The sequence below is a fragment of the Cervus canadensis genome, chromosome 9, assembly GCF_019320065.1.
Source record: "Cervus canadensis isolate Bull #8, Minnesota chromosome 9, ASM1932006v1, whole genome shotgun sequence".
Lineage (NCBI taxonomy): Eukaryota > Metazoa > Chordata > Mammalia > Artiodactyla > Cervidae > Cervus > Cervus canadensis.
Genome location: NC_057394.1, coordinates 76,436,257 through 76,449,556, shown reverse-complemented (window position 1 = coordinate 76,449,556; position 13,300 = coordinate 76,436,257). Strand labels below are relative to the sequence as shown.

General features: G+C 35.3%; 1 protein-coding gene across 4 annotated transcripts in view; it reads left to right on the top strand.

Moving 5' to 3' along the window:
• Positions 1–13,300, top strand: part of BRCA2 (BRCA2 DNA repair associated) — a 51,580-nt gene that overhangs the window by 427 nt on the left and 37,853 nt on the right. For 3 of the 4 annotated variants that reach the window (XM_043477459.1, XM_043477460.1, XM_043477457.1), the window contains exons 2-10: positions 647–748; positions 2,853–3,098; positions 6,422–6,530; positions 7,164–7,210; positions 7,303–7,343; positions 7,538–7,649; positions 8,590–8,639; positions 8,894–9,002; positions 11,715–12,821. In XM_043477459.1, the coding sequence (XP_043333394.1) occupies positions 682–748; positions 2,853–3,098; positions 6,422–6,530; positions 7,164–7,210; positions 7,303–7,343; positions 7,538–7,649; positions 8,590–8,639; positions 8,894–9,002; positions 11,715–12,821 (1,888 nt within the window). In that variant the 5' untranslated portion in view covers positions 647–681. Of the gene's footprint in view, positions 1–453; positions 518–646; positions 749–2,852; positions 3,099–6,421; positions 6,531–7,163; positions 7,211–7,302; positions 7,344–7,537; positions 7,650–8,589; positions 8,640–8,893; positions 9,003–11,714; positions 12,822–13,300 lie in introns of those variants that run through there. The other variant, XM_043477458.1, reaches the window with a different exon arrangement.

The following is a 13,300-nucleotide window of genomic DNA, read 5'->3' as shown; positions in this document are numbered from 1 at the left end:
GCGGGGAGCGCCTCCGGTGCTCGGGTGGGAGCCGAGCCTCCTGCCCTCGCTGGTCCCTGTCCGCCCCGCACCGACAGGGAGAAGGGACCCGCTCCTCGGCCGGAGGCTCCAGCCCCGCCCCTTCCCGGGGACGCCGTGGCCCAGCTTCGGGCGCCGCTCGTCCCATATGTCCCAGGCTGAAATTTCCTTCATTGGAATCACGATGAAGTTACTTTACCGGAATATTGCTGTTTTGTAAAATGTTTCATAGCCTGTGGCACATTGTATCTGCCTCATCGCTTAGTCCCCAGGTAGTTGCTGTGTTAACGAAAATTTACTGATTGGGAATTGTCACCCGGTGTTTATCTAATAGCCCTCTGCTAACTGCGCAGCCACTGGCCACACGTGACTAGTTCATGAAGATTAAGTAATAGTTAAATATTCTGTTCTTGAGCAGACTTGCCACAGTTGAGATGGGTCATGTGGCTAATGGCTGCTCTATTGGACAGCACAAATACAGAATACTTACTTCCCCGCGGTGAGTTCGATTTTTGTCCTAGAATAAACAATGTAGCTTCAGGCAGGTTTACCGCTTCCGGTTTTACCTCAGAATCACTTAGCAAGAACTGCGCCCATGTGAAGTGTATTTTGGTGTTCTCTTTTGCAGACTCACCAAACTTTGGAGTAATAGTGTAGATAAAAATGCCGATTGGATGCAAAGAGAGGCCAACTTTTTTTGACATTTTTAAGACGCGATGCAACAAAGCAGGTATTGACAGATTTTTTTTTTATATGATCAATATGTAAATTGATCGTTTACATAAAGAAAAATGTTTTCAGAAAAAATGTGTAATTATGCATGCTTGTTGAAAAGAATCCAGTGCTTCACGTTTTTGTTTACACCATAAACTCTGCTTTATGAAGTCATAAATCAGAAAAGTAATCATTTACAGTTAACCAAATGATCGGTGTAGAACCTGTGGTGGATAAAGAGGAAACGGGCCCCTTGATGAGTAGAACTGTTTCTAAAGCGGAGACTTTCTAGCAAATCAGAAGCATTAGTAACATAATAGCAGAAGTTGTCCAACTTTTTGGTCTCAGTTCTCCTTACACTCCTAAAATGATTGAGGACTAAGAGCTTTTGTTTATGTAGGTTACCATATTAGAAATTAAAACTAAGAACTTTTAAAAATATTAAGATAATAGCAAAGATAAACTCATTGCATATTAACATGAATAATATGTTTATGAAAAATAACTTTTACAAGAAAAATGTGAGGAGTGACATTATTTTAAAATTTTGCTGTTCTCTTTACTGTCTGACTCAATAGAAGATAGCTGGATTCTCATGCTCATTTCTGCATTTAATTCTTTACAATATGTTGTTTTGATAGAAGTATATGAAGAAAACCATACCTTACACAGAAAGTGTAGTTAGAAAAAGGAGTATTTTTAACTGTTTTCACTTTATTGTGGGTAGTTTTCTTTGGTGTTATACCATACTTAAGTGGGAGTTTCTTAAAAGTTGCAATGTGGAATCTGAAACCATGTAATGAATTTTTTGTACTCTTTTTACATTAAATTCAGTTAGTCTTTCTTGCTCATGAATAAATCTTTTACCCATGTTGTGACATCATCCATGGTTTGATTATTTGAAAAATATTGATGTTCTGCATTACACAAATATTCCAAATATTGACAAATTCCATTAGACGGTATTAAAAAGTCACATTGGTTACTTCACTGATCTCATCAGAAAAGTCTCTTCAGGTTGGGAAGATGTCAAGCTCACAGAGAACAAAGTTCTAATTCTCATTTGAAAACTCACATGTTATCTTTGGCAGCAAACTGTTGTTTTCCCTGCAGTAACAGGCTCACTTCATTCATTTTCAAGAAAATGTCCACCAAATACCCAACTCAGAATAACTTAGTCATTCTTTCTAGCAAAAATGGCTTTCCATGAAAAGTGCTAATTCAACCGACAACTCATCACATGAGTGCTTTTTCCAAATAACTATTGTACTTCAGTATGCAAAAATGCTTTATGTGTGCTTTCCATTTTGTCACTAAGGACACTTTAAGTTAAACTTGTTTTTTTGATTTTTTGTAACAAGTTCATGGTGATGAAAAATATAGTAACTCCTAGTACAATTTGTGGCCACTGCCATGATCAGGCTAAGCTGTCACCTGTTTTACCCACCACTGCTGTAAATGTCAACAATGGGAAAAAGGCAAATGATGTGTAATATGAAAACAGCTTTCACCTTATGGACCCCTTGAAAGGGTCTTGGGGAACCTACCCACAAGTGGTCCACAGGCCACATTTTGAGAACCACCACTTAAAGTATAGAACACAAGAGAAATTTTGTTCTCCTCTCTAACAGGGAATCTATTCCACTTGATTTGTGAGTCTATGTCTTGTGTACCTATAGATTTGTCACAGCCATTTATGTAGTGTTGTATCTGTGGGTTGCATTCTTATTGTGGATGATTTTTATTTTTCAATTGCGAATATAAAAGAAAACTTTAGAAGAGCTGATATAGCTAGTAATCTTGTATTGTAAAAAATTTCTCTTATACCTTACTACAGATTCATAAAAGAACAGACTAGTGAACTTGTTGAACTCATTATTGACCAAATAAGTATTAATACATCTTTGTTAACACAAAGGTTACTGACCAGGGAAGCTTCAGTATTTACTTGTATAACAAATCACTGGTGTTAGCTTCTGCAAAAATCCTCCAGTTAATAATGTGTTAATTAGTATGCCTTAAATGTAATTCACAGTCAAAATTTCAAGCATCCTTTTCTGTATCATAATCTTCACTGGCTCATGGGTTTTATTGTGTCACGATTTTTATTTTCCTTACAGATTTAGGACCTATAAGCCTTAATTGGTTTGAAGAACTTTCTTCAGAAGCTCCACCCTGCAATTCTGAACCTTCAGAAGAATCAGAATATAAAATCAACAGTTATGAAACAAACCCATTTAAAACACCACAAAGGAAACCTTATCATCAGTTGGCTTCAACTCCTGTAATATTCAAAGAGCAAAGTCTAACTCTGCCACTGTACCAATCTCCTTTAAAAGAATTACATAAATTCAGATTGGATTCAGGTAAGTTATGTGATATAGTTGACTAGGGAAAATATGACCCCAGTAATTCAGACAAACCTGTGCTAAAAATCCCAACTCTGTTGTTAACTATATCAGGTTGGTCAGACCAATCTCTCTGGCCACACTTTCCTCACCTGAAAAATGGAAATGATTAAAATACTACCTAGGTTTAGATTAAATAAAATAATGTAAGTCCTTGATAAATGTTCCTTTTTGTCCTTCCTTTGATTAATATATCCTGCCCCCTGAGACTTGCTAAATTATATCTTTCCTATACAGAAAAACCTAGGGCTTGTTTTGATGTTGAACTAAACTATATTTTTGCAGGCTGTCACAGAGGACAGAGGTGTTTTTTTTTTTTAACAATAGCTATAATGTCTTTTGATTTGGTAGCACTTTCTCTGGCCTGTATGCCAGGTGTTTGCAACTTATCATATAAGAAGATTATATATTTATCACTTGCTTGATTTAAGTAACAAACTCTTTCTTTGGAGTATTACTCTCTAGTAAGAGGAGCTAACAGTATACAGATTATGTATAGTTTAAGATTGAGTGTGGTACATGTCAGAAGAAAAGTAAAAAACATATAATGAGAATTAAGAAAGGAAGCATAAGTCGTATTGAGGGCAGTTAAGGGAATAATTCAACTCAATTAAACCTTGAAGAGTAAGTGAGATTCAGAAATTTGAAGATGGAGTAGAGTGGGCATGTTCTAGGCATAGGAAAAACATAAGGAAGAATATGTAGTTTGTGAAGTTAATATCAAGTAATTCAGACTGGAGTGTTGTGTGTTTGAAAAGGACTAGTAAACAACTTGAGGCTTAAAAAAAAAAAAAGCAGATCGGTGGCAGACATTGAATGCCGGGCTAAAGAAATTAAATTTATTTGATAAGTTGTTGAACAGAGAAAGCAAATGTAAATTTAATCATGCTACTTCCTGCTTCAAACCTATGATTACCTCCTTTTGCCCTCATGATAAAATGCAGACTCTTTAATATGATCTACAAGGTCCTTTATAATTTGTTCTCTCATTAATGCTTGCCTCATCTTGCCATAATTTCCTTCTTACACACTCTCAGTTCAGTGATACTGAATTTTGTTTTTTTGGAACTACTATGCTCTGTGGCTCTTTACATATTGTTACCACTGCCTAGTGCTTACTTTTTAAGCTTTTGCCTAGCTAACTGACACTCATCTTTCAGATCTTGACTCATCTCTCTGCTCCTAGGAAGTATTCTCTGTTTCACTTACTTAGCTTCTAGTGAAGGAATCTTACATAAGTAATTGTCCTATGATAAGTACTATGAAAGAGGAAATTCATGGTATTAGGAAGCACACACATGAAAGGGGGTGTAGGTAATGGGCAAAGATTTTCTTACATGTTATTGCATACCTAATGGCATACATAGTAGGTGTTCAGTAAGTATTTGTAGAATAAATGAATATCTTGTTTAGAAAGCCTAAAGATTTGGCAGCTGTCTTTGGAGATGTGCTTTTCAAAATGTGATGCCTGGACCATTAGACTCTCCTGAAGTGCTGACTGAGAAGGACAATTTCAAGCACTTCTCTGAATCTGTTAAATTAAAATCTCTGGAAATAGAGGTTATGATGGTAGATTTTAAACTAATTGGCGACTCATAGAAGACAAGACTGCAGGCAGGGAGATCAGCTAGCAGACATATATATAACGTTCCAGGTGATGGGAGGCAAGTGCCTGAGTTAGAATAGTGGTCGTGAAAGTGAATATGGAAGGTAGAAATAGGGGACCCTGCAGTAACCTCAATACAGACAATTCACAAGAAAGGATCAAATCACAGGTGCAGGGCATGACTGAGAACATAGTGGTGACATTCGTAGAAATAGTAAGCTCTAGGGGAAAAGCCGGTTTGAGAGGGAAGAGGTTTGAAAGGATTGAAAAAAAGGTAGGTTCGGACTGCAATTTTAGGTAGTATTGGGATGTGAAAGTGGCGATGTCCTGGGAACTTTTGGGGAATATAAGTCTGAAGCTAAAGAAAGAATACAGGTGGGAGAGAAAGCTGTAGGAATCAGCTTTGTTTGAAAAGTGAAGAAGTCATTATATCTGGTGAGAAAATTGATCATGATGAGGGCTAGATAGAGCCTTAGGGAATGTGAAACAAATGAAATGTGGAAATCATCCATTTGAGAAAGGGAATCATCCATTCAGTAAACATCCTCTGCTTACTTTGTGCCTAGTAGCTTGCTTGGCATTAAGGATACAAACATGAATAAGATGGCCTTTGACCTCTGGACCTCAGTCCTGTATGGGAGAAATTATACAAATATGCTGGTTGGTGTATGTTATAATAGGAGCATGTACAAAGAACTGTGTTGTGGGCATAGCAAAGGAAACAGCCATCTGTCTTAGTGTGGTCAGGAAAAGCTCTGTAAAATGACATATACTGAATCAACTGAACCTTGAAAGACATACCTAGAGTTGGTGGTTTATTTACTAATTGTAATCTGCTGGGGTTGGTCTTTCTATAACCAGGGAAGGATAGGAATGAATTAATAAGCCTGCTGTGGACTCGCAGCAGAAGCATTAACTTTTTTAAGCTTATAGTGCATTAATAATTCTGTTGACTAGTCTCTTAAGACCTTTTGCTTTTAAGTTTACTTTAAATACAGTATTGAAATGTAAGACTTAAGCTATTTTCTCATCTACTTAGCTCACTTCTAATATCTAAAATATTTTTTAAAAATTATCCATTAAATTCCATGAGGAAGTTTGCTGTTTTTTCTTCTCATAAGTCTTTCCTTTTGCATAAAATCACATAAGTTTATTTTAACCATCATTTTACTTATTATGAGATTCTCAAGTTATTTGGAAAATATTTATTAGGATGTGAACTTTGTTTTACCTGGTTCTTTTTTTTTTTTTTTTGCTTTTTATTTCTTACAGTTTCTATTCTTTTGTGTTTTCTTTTTATTGCTGAGCCAGTATTGATACCTTTAGTTAACTAAAGTCCGGTGTTTACATTAAGGTTCATTTTTTTGTATAGTTCTTTGGACTTTGGCAAATGTGTAATGTCATATACTCACCATTACAGTATATACAGAATAGTTTCACTGCCCTTACTGATCTTGAACTGTATTCAAAGTGTTTTATGCATTTATACAAATAAATGTTGAATGGAGTCAGACATCCTTTGAGACATCACTTTTTGGAAAGGAATTCACTTCAGACTGAATTCCCCATATATTCTCCTTCCAGTATAGATGAGACTTGTTTTTAACTTCTTCTACAGAATAAAAATCCACAATCCAGAACATATACATCCTCACTGCATTATTGTATGTTTCAGGAACGGATATTGCCAACAGTAAACATAAAAGTTGTTGCAAGGTGAAGGCTAAAATCAATCAACCAAATGATGTTATCAGCCCACCTCCAAATTCCTCTCTTAGTGAAAGGTATGATGAAGCAATTGTATTAAAATAAAGGAAACATTTTCCTATATGTGATATTTTTTTATAGAGATGCATCTAATCATCATTGTAATATTTTGCCTTAGAGCCTGGTAGAGGATTTTCTATTTTAAAATAATTTCCTTTTAGATTGAATCCTTGAATACAATAATTTTTACATTAGAAACATTTACTCTGTTTTTCTTATAACATTTAATTCACTGTTTTTCTGTGTATCTGTGGAATTTTTATGTAACAAAAATAAATGATGAAAAGCAATGCCTTTGAAATATCCAGTTTAAAATAATTTGTATACTCTGAATCTGTGCAGAGTTTGATGCTGTCATAGATTCACTTTATATAATTTTTAAATTCAAAATACACAATTCCTAGCACCTAAAATTTGTGACTACTTTATATACTACTTTCAGTGGGGATTTTTAAATATAACTTAGTGGTTACTTAATTCTTCATGAGATAGTTCCTTTTTTAAAAAATAATCTAAGAATATTACAAACTAGTATAATTCTAATTGATATGACTGGGAGTCCTTTTTTAAAATAAGATTAGTATTTTGTTTCTTTTTGCTATTTTCATTCTCTTTTGAATAATTGAGGGATTTGTTCTGTTTCCTTTTAGTCCTGTTCTGCAATGTACACATGTAACACCACAAAGAGAAAAGTCGGGTATGATTAAAAACAAGACCTTTTATTTTTCATATACTCTTAATTCTAATAAATATAAAACTTAGTAATTTTGTCTCTTGTTTTATCCCCAGTGGTATGTGGAAGTTTATTTCATACACCAAAGCTCATGAAGGTAAATAGTTTATTTTTACTGTGTAGTACTATGTAGTAATTGAGAATTTGACAACGGTGTCATAATTTTGCAGTTATGTACCTACTAACTCACATAGGCGTTTGGTAAGTGATAAATGAAAAAAAAATAGTGAATAGAAAAATTCTCAAGCATCTGTTCACTTCTGTGAAGTAAACGATTTTCCTTATTTCCAGGGTCAGACACCGAAACGTATTTCTGAAAGTTTAGGAGCTGAGGTGGATCCTGATATGTCTTGGTCAAGTTCTTTGGCCACACCACCAACACTTAGTTCTACTGTGCTCATAGGTAATACCTGTGAATGTATATTATATAAGACAGTGTTGATAAATTGTCATCTGTAATGCTTCTGTTAAAAAATTATATGAAAAGATAATTAGTAACCAGATTAGAGAATCTGTCTTCGTTAGGTATGTTACTATTTCAGAATAATTTTATTTTATGCAGTGTTGATTGAGATAAATCTCAAGTGAATCAAAGAGTATTTTGCCACGCTTAGTCACTCGGTCGTGTCCAACTCTTTGCAACGCCATGGACTGTAGTCCACCAGGCTCCTCCGTCCATGGGGATTCTCCAGGCAAGAATACTGGAGTGGTTTGCCATGTTCCCAACCCAGAAATCGAACCCAGGTCTCCTGCCTTGCAGGCAGATTCTTTGCCATCCGAGCCACCAGGGAAGCAAATAGTATTTTAGAGGCATCAAATTAATTTATATACAAACCAGGATTTTTTTTACTTTAGCAGAAATACATTACATTTTGATTCTTCTTTAGTTGGACATTTAACTGTCTTGTTTTCTTGCTTAGATGAAATAATACAGGTCTAAAGCATGTTGAAAAGTAAGAAGTAGTTAACATGATATACCTTTCAACTGTATTATCTAAATAAATACTAAAATCTACAAGCTTTAGCTTTTAAATCATGATCTCACAACTTAATCTGATTCTCCAAGCCTTTGTGGACAGAATTATCTTCAGGTTAGATTCATCAAACTATAGTTTCTTACCAGTTTATCAGTGGTACTAAGGAAATGTGAATATAACTTATCCACTGTGTTGATTGACCTCTAATTACTATACTTGGATTAATTCATTTTGCTTTAAATGTGTTATTTAACCCAAAAATGCATGTTTCTTTTGAGGTCTAACTGAAAAATACAGAAGTTTTAGGTTAATTTTAGTGTATGATGTATAATACAGTATAGGTAAATTGAACTATTTTTTTTACAGTCCGAGATGAGGAAGCATCTGCAGCTGTGTTTCCTAGTGATACTACTGCTGTAAGTAAATATGACACAGTGATTAAACTGTTGCAGTTGCTTTGAATGCCTTGAGAAATTATTTATCTAGCATTTTTCATTCTTTAATTTATGATTTTATAAGCCTTTGGGAAAGTCTCTAAACTTGTTTCTGTGTGTGATTTTCTTTGACTTCCAATGAAACTCTACTGTCTCTCTGTTTAAGAATAAGCTGAAGATACTATGTGCATAGTGAGAATTTCTATACTAGTGATTTTAAAATATAACTTTTGCAGATTTTGAAAAGATATTTTTCTAACCGTGATGAAAGTCTGAAAAATAATAAGTTTATCCATTCTGGGCCAGACAGTGACAACAAAAATCAGACAGAAGCTGAAAGTCATGGTAAGCCCTTCTGTTTAATTGAATGACTATTCTTAATTGACATCATTGAAATAATTGCTCATCTTTTCTTAAAGAGAAAAAATGTTACTTCTCCTTTCTTTATTACTGAAGGTATTGAGAATAGAAACTAACTTCATTTAGATGAAAATGTTTAAACATCATGCTAGGACAATACTATTCAAAGATGCTATTGTGACCCCAAAACAAAACCCATAACTCAAAACTTAGAGATGCACAATAAGGCTTAGAATTAACAAAATGTTAAGACCTTATCTCTAATTAGAAAGCAAGTATGGTTGCAGATACACCAAAAGTTACTCAATCAGGTTATTGGAATGTTCCATATTCTTCAGTTCAGTTCAGTTAAGTCGCTCAGTCGTGTCCAACTCTTCGTGACCCCATGGACTGCAGCATGACAGGCTTCCCTGTCCATCACCAACTCCCGGAGCATACTCAAACTCATATCCATCAAGTCGGTGATGCCATCCAGCCATCTCATCCTCTGTCGTCCCCATCTCCTCCTTCCTTCAATCTTTCCCAGCATCAGGGTCTTTTCCATTGAGTCAGTTCTTCGCATCAGGTGGCCAAAGTATTGAAGCTTCAGCTTCAGCATCAGTCCTTCCAATGAATATTCAGGACTGATTTTCTTTAGGATTGACCAGTTTGATCTCTTTGCAGTCCAAGGGACTTTCAAGAGTCTTCTCCAACACCACAGTTCAAAAGCATCAATTCTTCTGCGCTCAGCTTTCTTTATAGTCCAACTTTCACATCCATACATGACTACTGGAAAAATAATAGCTTTGACTAAAAGTAATGTCTCTGCTTTTTAATATGCTGTCTGTCTAGGTTTGTCATAGCTTTTCTTCCAAGGAGCAAGCATCTTTTAATTCCATGGCTGCAGTCACCATCTGCAGTGATTTTGGAGCCCAAGAAAATAAAGTCAATCATTGTTTCCCCATCTATTTGCCATGAAGTGAGGGGCCCGGATGCCATGTTCTTAGTTTTTTGAATGTTCAGTTTTAAGCCAACTTTTTCACTCTCCTCTTTCATTTTCATCAAGAGGCTCTTTAGTTCTTATCTTACTGCCATAAGGGTGGTGTCATCTGCGTATATGAGGTTATTGATATTTTTCTCAGCAATCTTGATTCCAGCTTGTGCTTCATTCAGTCTGGCATTTTGCATGATGTACTCTGCATATAAGCTAAATAAGCAGGGTGGCAGTATACAGCCTTGATGTACTCCTTTCCCAATTTGGAACCAATCCGTCATTCCATGTCCAGTTACTAACTGTTGCTTCTTGACCTGCATAGAGATTTCTCAGGAGGCAGGTAAGGTGGTCTGGTATTCTCATCTCTTTAAGAATTTTCCATAGTTTGTTGTGACCCACATGGTCAAAGACTGGTGTACTCAATAAAGCAGAAGTAGATGGTTTTCTGGAACTCTCTTGCTTTTTCGATGATCCAGTAGATGTTGGCAATTTGTTCTCTGATTCCTCTGCCTTTTCTAAATCTAGCTTGAACATCTGGAAGTTCTCGGTTCATGTACTATTGAATCCTGGCTTGCAGAATTTTGAGCATTACTTTGCTAGCATGTGAGATGAGTGCAATTGTGCGGTACTTTGAACATTCTTTGGCATTGCCTTTCTTTGGGATTGGAATGAAAACTGGTCCATTCCAGTCCTGTTGCCACTGCTTGAGTTATCCATATTTGCTTGCATATTGAGTGCAGCAATTAAACAGCATGATCTTTCATGATTTGAAATAGCTCAGCTATAATTCCATTACCTCCACTATCTGTGTCCATAGTGATGCTTCGTTAGAACCACTTGACTTCTCACTTCAAAATGTGTGGCTCTAGGTGCATGATCATACCATGGTGGTTATCTGGGTCATTAAGATCTTTTTTGTATAGTTCTTCTGTGTATTGTTGCCACCTCTTCTTATTATCTTCTGTTTCTGTTAGGTCCATACCATTTCTGTCCTTTATTGTGCCCATCTTTGCATGAAATGTTCCCTTGGTATCTAGTTTTCTTGAAGAGATCTCTAGTCTTTCCCATTCTGTTGTTTTCCTCTATTTCTTTGCACTGATCTCTGAGGAAGGCCTTCTTATCTCTCCTTGCTATCCTTTGGAACTCTGCATTCAAATGGGTATATCTTTTCTCCTTTGCTTTTAGCTTCTATTCTTTTCTCAGGTATTTGTAAGGCCTCCTCAGACAACCATTTTGGCTTCTTGCGTTTCTTTTTCTTGGAGATGGTCTTGATCTCTGCATGTTCTTAGTATGTGTGTATAACTGTATAAATGTGTAGGATTGGGTATCATGTGTGTGTGTGTGTTTGTATAAAATTAGATTTTACTGCTGGTTGTAGGGCCACAAAATTAATTTGGAACTTACAATTTGATAAATTTTAATATTGTGTTTATTTAGTAAATTTGAGTAAATTGATTGTATAGACGTGGTAAAGAAAGGTTATTAGAGATTGAGTGTGAATAAAAGGCTGTGAGTACACTGGAATCAGTCTTGACCAGAAGAACAGGGCAAGGTTGGTGTCTACCTACCCAAAACTTAGCTAGCATTCAGGATAACTCTTCAAATGCTAAACTATGCATTATTTAGTGTATACTATTTCTATAAAAAAGGTTTGAGAGTAATATAAATTATATGGTTGTGTTATAAAATGTTATTAGTAATACTTATGTTTTAAATTTTAACAGGATTGGAGAAAATGTTAGAGGATTCATTTGGTAAAGTAAATAGCTGCAAAGACCATTTTGAAAAGTCAGTGCCAAATGTCCTAGAAGGTGAAGTACACGAAACAGTTGCAGGTATCTCTGAAGAAGATAGTTTGCCAGTATGTGTTACTAAATATAAAACAAAAAAGCTACAAAAAATAAAAACTGGCAAGACTAGGAAAAATATTTTCCATGAAATAAAAACAGATGAATGTGAAGAAGCTAAAGAGGAAATGACAGAAAGTAAACCTTCATTTGCATCTGAAACAGAACCAAATGACAGTGATCCATTAGATTCAAATGTAATAAATCAGAAGCCCGTTGGCAATGGAACTGACATAATCTCCGGGGAAGTTGTACCATCTTCAGTCTCTGAATGGTCTCAGCTCACACTCTCGGGTCTAAATGGAACCCAGATGGAGAAAACGTCTCTACTGCATATTTCTTCCTGTGACCAAACTAATTCAGAAAAAGACCTCATAGGCACAGAGAAAGAGTGTACCAACTTCATTACTTTAGAAAATTCTTTGCCACATATTTCAAGCATATCAAAAACAGTGAAGATATTAAATATGGAAACAGTGGTAAACAAGACAGATGAAGGGCAGTGTCTTGAATCTCATGAAGATCCCACTACTGTGGGACAGCAAACACTAACTGACTCTTCTCCACATCAGACCATCAAAAAGTCGATCTTCAGGATAAGAGAATCACCTGAAAAGATACTTAGAGAAGATTTCTCAAGTAATGTGACTGATTCAAACTTGAAAGAAGAACCAGAAGACTCTAAAAGTGAATCAGAAATACAAACTATTTACTCACAGACAGAGGATTCTGTATGTTCAAGTTCAGGTGATAATGAGAGCTGGCCAGCCACTACCAAATACACTTCAGTAGCTTTGAAGAGCACAGGTTTGATATCCACTTTGAAAAAGAAAACAAAAAAGTTTATTTATGCTATAAATGATAAAACAACTTACCAAGGACTGAAAATACAGAATGACCAAGAATCAGAACTAACTAACTCTTCAGCCCAATTTGAAGCAAAGCCTTTGGAGGCACCACATACATTTACAAATGTTGATTCAGGTACCTTTTTGTGTGTATGTAAATAGTGTATATAGTTTTATGGATGGTGATAAATTTCTTATTTGAACATGTGTATCTTTCTTTAACCTTTTTTAAAAACATACTGCCTACTTTCATTCTACAATTTTTTTGGTTTTTCTTCTGTCATTTTTTTTTTAATCTATATATTCTATATCAGACATTGTTGTTTAGGCCTTTGATTACCAGTGTTCAGAATCATTCCATTCAAACTTGTTGGATCAGTTTGCATGGTGTATACATATATATACATATGCATATATGTATATATATAAAATCATAACTCTTGAGACAGAGCATGTGATTAATAAACACCAAGAGCTTGGCTACTTAATTCCTGCTTTAATTTTCAGTATTTGTTATATGCAAGTTGGACAATTCTATAAATATGTTGTGCTATTTAATATGTATTTTCTTTAAAGCATGTGAAAAATAGGAAAAAAAGCTAATTGTTAGCTAAG